The sequence below is a fragment of the Phaseolus vulgaris genome, chromosome 6, assembly GCF_051622355.1.
Source record: "Phaseolus vulgaris cultivar YP4 chromosome 6, ASM5162235v1, whole genome shotgun sequence".
In the NCBI taxonomy this organism is placed as follows: Eukaryota; Viridiplantae; Streptophyta; class Magnoliopsida; order Fabales; family Fabaceae; genus Phaseolus; species Phaseolus vulgaris.
In genome coordinates this window covers 36,444,026-36,453,863 of record NC_143503.1, presented here as the reverse complement: position 1 = coordinate 36,453,863, position 9,838 = coordinate 36,444,026, and the positions used below count along the sequence as shown (strand labels likewise).

Sequence of the window (9,838 nt, the reverse complement as noted above, 5' to 3'; positions counted from 1 at the left end):
GACAAGGAATTAGAACCTTAGAAATTCTCTAGAGTTTATATCCAACAAGTTCATCCATGTTGGACAACAATATGGTAATGATATACATGAATTGAACTCCATGTTTAAATGATAAAACTTCATGTTTGAATGATAAAACAAAGGGATGGAATTAGAGAGGACAAAAATAAAAAAGAAAGGAATATTTCTCTCTTTTGAATTTGTTAAAAAAATTAAGAACAATGAAATAAAATTTGGTAGATCTCAACTTTTTTTTTATTTCTATAATTTTATCTATTTAATTCTGTGTATTCTTTTATCCTAAATCTTTATTTTATTCCCCCACCTAAACAGAGCAAAAAACGACAAGAGAAAAAAAAAAAGCATGGAAAATTCCAAATGCTTAAAATAGAGAATCTTTGGCTTTGAAATTGTAGCTCTCATTTAGCCAAGACTTCTTATTATATGGATTACACGTGTGAAATGATGAGAAAGAGAATACAATGGTTGCAAATAATGAAATCCCAAAAGCATAGATTGAGGCACATTCTAAGGTACTTATAATATATTGACTTACTTTATTCTCTAAAATTTTATGTTAATCTCTATTTTCGTATTCAAGAGAAAAACTATACTAAATAAAACTCTATTTTTTTAAAAAAAATTGATTATTTATATGCTTTATGGTATAAACATTTATCTAAGTGTTGAAATGATTTAAAATAATTTATTATGTATTTATAAATTGTTTACAATTTTTTTATGAACTCTTTAAAATAATTTATGAAAACAACTTAATTTAACCTTGTTTTCACTTCAAGTTTAAAAAAAAAATATGCATAAGTAATTATACGAAAAATACTAATTTAATAAAAAAAATAGTTAACATTTTTACCCAAAAGTAATCATTGAGAAAACTAAACCTACTAATTGACATCTTACGAACATTAATTTTTTGGACAACAAAATATCTTACCTAACTAAAATACCTTGTTCCTAACATCGAATATGCCTACAAGTATTTTTATACTCAAAGTAGAAGTAAGTTTAATGGATTTATATTAAAAAGTTTAAAAAACTAAAAATTTATAAAAAAAATACAAATAAAAGGCTAAAATATAATTTTGAATTTGAACTTAATTAAGTACATAAGCGTGCCAATCCAAAAGGTTAATCAAAGCCCACCCAAATTGAAACCATCCAACCCTAACGGGTTTTTGGAAAGGTTTGGGCTAAGAAAATAGGTAGATTGGGCTTTTTTCTTAGCCCAAACTGGCCTGTTGATCAGTCCTATTAAAAATATAAGGAACTAAATTAACTGAGGCAAATTCTTTCTGCACCTTACAAATTGTGACCTGCACCCGATACATCTGGAAATTTCCAAAATTACCATTCATCTGAAATTAAAAATCAGGAATTAAAAAATACATTTTAGAAAAGTAAATCCAGAATAGATTTTTGTATTTTCGAAGTGGAATTCCATAATAGAATTGGAAAATAAAAATTTAATTCTAGAAAAGCAATTTCGGAATATAAAAAATACATTCCCTTTTATTTAAGGATAATTTTGTCATTTCACATAAAAAATCGGGTGCAGGTTCAAATTTCATTAGGTGCACGAAGTAATTGCCATTAACTGATATTAAAGTTTATAAACAAAGTCATTTACAAAGTCAATGTTTCAGTGTAATTTTTAAAAAAGTGGCGTGAAGGAAAAAATGGACAGAACAGAGAAGCTGAGAAGAAAGCATATAAAAAGACTCACATTGAAAACTGGAGATTGTTCAACAAAACATTCTTTCAGAATCCATTTCAGGCTTCTGCTACCATTTCTGACCAAGATTCAAATGCACAGCAGAAACTATAAAAAAAATGTATGCTACAGAGTGTTTGCTAGCATTTGTCCGAGAATAATAATATACCAAAACACATAGACCCCATTGGACTTGTAGGCAAATACCAGTTAGTTGCCACTTTTAAGAGCTTGGTGAAGTACAAAAACCATAAGATATCTCTAACAAACAAGCCTGTGCCCTTATCCACGACCATCTAACACTACTACCAAAGACCCAAAGTTGGCATTGCATATTAAAAAACACTGCTTTGCTGAAATGAAAAGAGAGAAAAAGACTAGACATGGCCAAAACAACAAGACAGAGTGGGAGCACCACCACTAATGCTCCAAGGTAAAACCTTATTGAGAGAATTTCAACTTTTCCCATTAACAACATGGAACAGAGGGCACAGTTAGCGAGCAAAAACTTTTCTTGTTCAGAACATCTTTCCCTTGCAAAACACGAGAGCAAAGCCACAAACAAAATTAGCAAAGAAGAACCCAATAGATAAAAACATCACAATACAACTGAAAAAAGAGAAAAGATCTCAGGACTCACTCATTGAGCAGAAATTAGGATGGCCATCTACATGAATCAATAAAGCATGATAACAAACAATGCAAGCATGTATACATTAGGGAAATGTTTTGCATATAGGGTATTACTAACAAACATGGTTAGTCTGCTACACACAAGCAGCGTTAGTAGATGACTGTCACACACACAGTTTCCAAATCGAGCTCCCATGGTTATTACTTGTTCAGTGCATGTGTTTGTTAGAGAGAGACAGAGGCAGAGAGAGACTAGATTAAACTTGAATGAGTAATATATCCCTTCCTGAACAGAACAGATCAGAACAGGAGAGAAAGAAAATAAATACTCCCCAGATAGTTGAAAACTTGGCGAGGAAGTATTTGGCTCAAGTTATTAAAAGACTAACATAACAAGAAAAAAAGGAGCTCATCAGCATGATTTGGTGCGATGAGTACATGCATAGAAGAAAGTAAAGATCTAGCACAACAAAAAGCAGGGTGGCATAGCTAGCACTAATGACCCTTAACCTTGTCATCTGCAACAACATTGAGAATGGGCAAGCTACTAAGGAACTCGTCAAGCCCCTCAAAAAACCCAATCCCTTCAATATTGTCCTCAGCATTCCCAGTTCCGTTTTCATTCCCTTCATCCACTCCATGCAAAGGCTCCTCCACCTCATTGCTGAACTCTACATTCAAATCCAACTTCCCCAAGTTCCTCTCACCCCTCCTCCTCGAACCACCCAATGCACCCTTCTTACTAGAATCTAGCACCGCCGCAACACCATCACCATCCGCAACCTCACCGTTCTCCACATTCCCATTAACATTCCCAGAACCACCACTATGATTATGAACCCCTCTCCTAGGCCTCTCAATCGGTTCCCTCCTAACATCATCACCACCGCCATTGCTTCTCTTCCTCCCCCTCTTTCTCCTCCTCTTCTTTGTCACCATCCCCTTCTGTTTCCCGCCGCGCCAATCATCATCGCCGGAATCATCCTCCGTCGTGTCGGAACCCTCCGCGAACTCCGCAGATGCGTCATCGTCGTAGAAAACATAAGGCCCCTTCTGGTGCTTCCTACTCTGCATCTCCTCCCCTTTGACAGCGCAGGGAACCAAAGGGGAAAAAGGGTTCCAATTGGAAGAAGAACCGTTAATGTCTCTAAAATCCCCAGAAAACCCCACAGGGAAAAAACCCCAACCGGAAAACGAACCAACACCATCGTCCGGCGGCGACCGTACCACCACCGCATGAAACCCCCTCCGACAACTCTGACACCGCAGCGTACAGTCCACGTACACCTTCGGATACTCGTACATAACGCAACAATAAGGGCACGCGGTCCAGAAACTCTCCCCTTCGCTCCCGGTCTCACTCGCTCGAGTCAACTCGCTCGCATTGTCCTCCCGACTCGGCACCTCCACCTCTACCCAAGGCCCGGGGCTTTTTTCCCGCTGAGGAACTTGGTACGGGGTTGGCTTCGGGTTTAGGTTCGGTTGCGGAGGTTGAATCGGGAAGAACGTAACCGCAGAAGCGGGAGGTTGCGGCGGCGGCGGTGGAGGAGGAGGAGGAGGAGGAGGGGGTTGAGTGAGGAGCCTGAGTTGGTTGTCGTAGAGGGCTTTCTTGGCAGAGTTGCAAAGTACGGACCAGGCGTCGTTGACGAGAGTGAAGGCATGAGCGGCGAAGGCGAACGGGTTGTGGTGAGGGTCGAGCTGGGCGGCGAGACGGCGGTACTGGGCGGCGATATAGTCGATGTTCTGAGTGTAACGGAGGACTTGGAGAATGGCGTAGCAGTCGAGGTGGTCGTTGATCCGGGCCTCGCCGGCCATGAGGGTATCGATAACCGTCAAAAGAAGCTCGGTGGGTTCGTATCTCGGGTCGGACTCTCGGGCCCGTATCGCAAATGAGCGGGCCCCGTGCAAGTCACGTGCACTCAAAACCTTGTTGGCCGTGTAGAGCCAGCGCTCCGCCTCCCCTCTACTCCCTCCGCCGTAGCCCTCCATTCGAAACGAAAACTGCAACAAAACCACTTTCTTTCTGCTCTCTCTCACTCACATTCTCTCTTCTCACTCACAGATTCAAGAGGGTCTTTTCGTAATTCCACAACAGATTTCACAAACCAGCATCGACATTGACCTCGCCCACCTTCTTCTTCTCCTCTTCCTCTGTTATATATACACCTTCTTCCAACAAAGACAACTGTGTTTCACGCTGGGCCCCACCTTCCCACATTTGACTATCAAACGCTGTCGCTTTTATTTTTATCCACTTTTTCTTTTCCTTTTTCCACATTTCTCTTTTTATCTCACTTTACATTATTTATTTAAACAGATTATATTACTGTTCAAGGTCAATTAGAAACGTTGTATGGTTATTTTTATTTATATTTTTTTCAACCTACTAAATGTAACTTGCACACTGATTAATGTACTCAAAGTATTTATTGAACGCAGTTAATGCAAGGTACTCAAATTAAATATTTCTTATAGTTTCAAACATATTAAATATATTTTTTCTACTTTTATTACCTTAATAAATATCTCGCAAACATCATTGTCGTTTTTTTCAGCCTATGTTGCCACTTAATGACCTGTTTTAAATCATCGCAAACAGAAACACATTCAATTTCTGAATTTTACCATGTCAACTGCTATTTTTTTAAATATAAAAAAAAATATTTTGAAAAAATTATTTCATAAATTGATGCAAGTTTTTGATAGAAAAAATTGAAAATTATCAATATATCAGTGAGAGAAAAGAGGTGAGTTAGAGGATTTGGTCCACCAAACAATATTTATATAAATTCAAACTCGTGACTATAAATAAACTACAATTTTATTTGAAATACCAATCATTTATCTTAAACAACAGTGATTTCATTATTATGTTTGCAACTCCTCTACCATCCATATTCAATTACAGAAATTCGAAAGTTTTTCATTAATTAATGATTGGATTGAAAGCAAAATGCTTAATGATAAAATCATGTTAAAGAACAGAATAATAAATTGGATTTGAAACCAAATTAAATGAGTGAAGAAAATAATTCAAACATACAGAAATTGCAAAAAAATGAATTAATGTGTGTAATAGAACGCTCTCTCGTCATTATTATTCATATGCGTTATAGAGTTTTTTTTGTGGTATTTGTATTTGTTTTTAGACTTCTTAACAATGATTAAACTTACATATATTTACAACTTGCAAGATAACTAATCTTGTGAAGCATCTTCATAAGATGCCTTTGGTTAATTTATTCATTCAAATAATCTACCATCTCATGTATATTCTTAAGGAGTTACTTTGATTGATAAATTAACAACAAATGTAGCTCTGAAAAATATTTGTTACACACATAGATTAAAAAATATTTTTAACTTTAATCTATGTGTGATTTTTAACTATAAGGATAAAATAGATAAGTTAAGATGAGGAGAAAAAATCTTGTTGTGTTCTGTCCAGGGTTGTCTTGTCTTTCTTCCTCTTCTCTTCTGCATAACCAAAACTCTTGTTTCTGTTCTATCAAGAATTCATTGTTTGACAGCAAATTGGTTTTGATAGTTTGATTATGTCCAGAAACAAGTCTTGATTCTGCTGCATGTGATTTGATTTGAAGATGGTTTGTCAAGATAGTAATAATCACAGACATTGTTGTGTAGTGTGGTTGTCGTAGTTGCAATCATGCATGGAGTCTCATTTCTTCACATACTTACAAGTGCAGGTTTTGTACATTGATGAGCAAAGTGTGGTTACTTCTAACAGGAATATCATTCGAACCTTGAAACTCGATCACTCTTCTACTGGGCACTCGTATGACACTTGTACCACATGTATCGAACATTAACACTAGTAAAACACGTATTTGTGACATGTCAAATTCAAAAATTATTTATTGAATTTTTTATAGTTATAGTACTGTTCTAACACAATTATAAAAAAAATACAATAATTTTCTAAAAATTCAAATTTATTGTATAAATTTATTATAATTATAAAAATAAAAAATAAATATTTTAAATCAGTTATAAAAAACTTCTTTTTAATACATATAAATTTTCATTATCAATTTATATAATTAATAATTATATAATGTATAAATTTATCTACTCGTATCCTACATTTTAACAATTATATATATCTTCGTGAACTCTTTTATACAAGTTTGAAACTCTCTAATTTTCTTTGCTTTTTTAAAGACATCTTCATCTGCATAACACTTCTAAACTGGATTTGCTTTTTACTTTAAATAAGTATGGAACATATTGTAGAATAAATTAAAGTAAAACAAGAAATACAACTTAAATTTGTATAGATTGAGTCTAGTTTTTCTTTTAATCTTGTAATTAGTATAAATGAGGAGATATTTAAAGTTGTTTACATGCATATTTAATAAACTAATTTTGTAGGGACAAGAGTGAAACATTTAATATTTTAATTATTACTCTTAATCAAATATTACGTTATTAAACAAGGCCAAATTATTAATTAACAGATGTATTGGGTCTAATAGACGTCCATGATCATCCAGGTCCACCATAGATAAGGATAAATACGTGTTCAGAAGATAAAAAAAGATAAGTATAAATACGTGTCCAGAAGATAAAGAAGATAAGTGTCTAGAAGATAAGTAATTATGAAATTCAACTATGTATCATAAAAAAAAATATTATAGAAAAAAATTTAATACAAATTTTACCTGATCTTTGTAAAAAAAAAATATTATTATTATTATTATTTTATAAAAAAATGATATCTTTATAATTTATATTTGTAAGTTTCCAATATTTATATCTTATACTTGTATATATGATCTTAGACCTATAATGAAATTAACTCCCAACTTAATCTTAATATATCACTAGTATATCAGTTTTAAAAAGTTAAGTTAGACTTATAAAAATATTATAATCTATTTTAATAATTGTATTTATCATATAACTTAGTTGTGAAAAATTCTTTCTATTTTCTATTTCTATAGTTGATGTAATGAAATGTATATTGATATATAAGTGAGGAATTGTATCAACACAATATTTAATGTTTTTTTAATTTATTGTTTCTAATCTATTAATTTTTTTTTTCAAAACAAAAAAATTATGAGAAACTTTCATTGAATAAAGAGTGAAACTCACATAGTTTTATAAATTTAAACCATTGTTAGAGTTTCTCATGTGAGAATTTTATAGAACAACAAACCGAACACATTAATATTGACAAAGACATGCGAAGATAAAATTTGATAAGAGACGAGTAAGATTATTGAGGAGGATTTGTAAACCCAAGACAAAATTTAGGTGCAGACCTTTATATGATTGGCAAGTATTGTCATGTATTTGATCTTTTAAGGTTAATGTTTCTCTAAAGAAAACATTTAAGCGTAAAATAAATTGATGTCCGAGATTCGGACATTCTCTTAAATAACGTGTTCTTATTGGACACACGTATCAGATATCGATATTTATATGATATTCGTAAGACATATATTAATAAATTGTCTAATTCAAAAAATATTTATTAAATTTTTGACAATTCTAACATAATTTTAACACAACGCTCCAACACGTAGTTAAAGGTTAAAAATGAGACAAATGGATCTTTATACTCCAATGCTAAAAAGAGTAAGATGGACTCTTTTTTTTTTCTCAGTGCAAAACACTTTTATATTAAAAAAAATATTATATTAACTTTGCTTGAATTAAAGAAGAAAAAAATAAATACGAAAAAAAGCAAGTAAGAAAATAAAAAAATATTTGAATTAAAGGAAATGAATAAAAACGAATTAAAAATTAAATATACTAATTTATTATTAATTACTTTATTTTTTTTTTATTTTATTACTATTAAAAAACATAAATATTGATAAAAAATTATAACATAATATGTAAGTATAATTAACTTCTTTTCCATACATTTAGAAAAAAAAATCAGTTTACTTTCATGTTATTAAAAAATTCAATTTAGTCCTAATTTTTTTAAAATATAATTACGTTGGTTCCTTATGCCAATTTAGACTAACAATTCTAAAATATAAAATTAAAAATTTATTATTGTCTTAAAAATAATAATTAAATATTAAGTATTTTATTTTTAGATTTGGGTAACTTAAAATTATGTAAATTGTTATATAGAAATAGATAATTTAAATATCCATAAACTTAAAAATTATAATTAGAAAATAATTTTATATGAAATATAAATAATATTATTATATTTATAATAATAATAATAATTATATAATTTGTTTATTATAAATAACTATGTATTTTTATATTAAAATTTTATTTTATTAATTCTTATTATTTTATTTTATTAAATTTTTGTATGTTAATTAAATTTATTATGTAATAATTAATATATGTAAAAAGTACAAAATTGAAAAGTGAACGAGCTTTATGCGTTGTGACCAGTGATTTAGGACCGAGGCTGCACACTCTCAACCAGGGTTTTGATTAAAAGGACTCACTTCCTCCTCTCCACTGGGCTGGGCCACTCAACATCAGGCCCAAAATAACGCAATTCAATTTTTCTTTCTTTTATTGGGGTATTTCTCCCTGCACCCCAACAAATGGCTTTTTGCACCCCATAATTTTCGAAAAAGACCATTTCACTCCTTTTAAAAATGATTTTCAAATTATTTTTTATGAAATATTTCCAAAACATATTTTATGAATTCCGGATCTACTATTCTGAAAATTTAAAAAATGTGTTCTGAATAGAATATTTTGGAATGATGTTTTTTCTTATAGATTTTCTATTTCAAAAGCACACTTTGCTTATGGAACCCTATTCTGGTAATACCTTTTGCTTACAGAACCCATATTCCAAAATCATTCAAAATCATCAAGAATAATTCTGGTATTTTTAAGAGGTAGGAGTGTAGAAAGAAAAATGTAGGAATGCAGAAAGAAATTCCCTTTTTATTAAGATTAAGACTCTTTCTTCCTGCACCTCCATACCTTCTTGTGCCACCCCCATACTAAATATGAAAATATCATTTTATCTTTTTTTTTCACCCCTGGATTTGAAATAATAAACCTATGGATTATGTAATCCGGATAAATTCCATATTACATAATTCGGAAGTCAATTTCATATTTAGAAAAGACTTCTAGATTATGTAATCCGGAAGCTAATAACACATATAAAAAAAAAGACTCCCGGATTACATAATCCGGAAGCTAATCTTATGTATAGAAAAGACTTCCGAATTATGTAATCTGGAAGCTAATCACAAAAGACTTCTGAATTACATAATCTGGAAGTCTTTTTCTATAATTAGAGAATTAACTTCTGGATTATGTAATCCAGAATATTGAAAAGGGTATTTTTGGAATAAGAAAAATTTATGGGGTGGCACAAGAAGGTATGGAGGTGCAGGAAGAAGCAACCTAAGATTAATTATAAGCAGTAATAAGTGGGTGAGGACCCGGTCCATCTACCCGGTCCATCAAAGTCCGGTTTAAATCAACTCCGTTCAAGTTTAGCCG

The 9,838-nt window shown here is 31.8% G+C and overlaps 1 protein-coding gene across 1 annotated transcript; it reads right to left on the bottom strand.

Annotated features, from left to right (window-relative positions):
- Positions 1–2,618: 2,618 nt before the first annotated feature.
- Positions 2,619–4,516, bottom strand: LOC137832755 (uncharacterized). Its single transcript, XM_068641088.2, has one exon. The coding sequence runs from the start codon at positions 4,352–4,354 to the stop codon at positions 2,861–2,863; it is 1,494 nt and encodes a 497-aa protein (XP_068497189.1). The 5' UTR covers positions 4,355–4,516; the 3' UTR covers positions 2,619–2,860.
- Positions 4,517–9,838: the final 5,322 nt, after the last annotated feature.

Excerpts from the sequence above, each read along its gene's own strand:
- LOC137832755 (XM_068641088.2), bottom strand. The coding sequence starts at position 4,354 with ATGGAGGGCTACGGCGGAGGGAGTAGAGGGGAGGCGGAGCGCTGGCTC.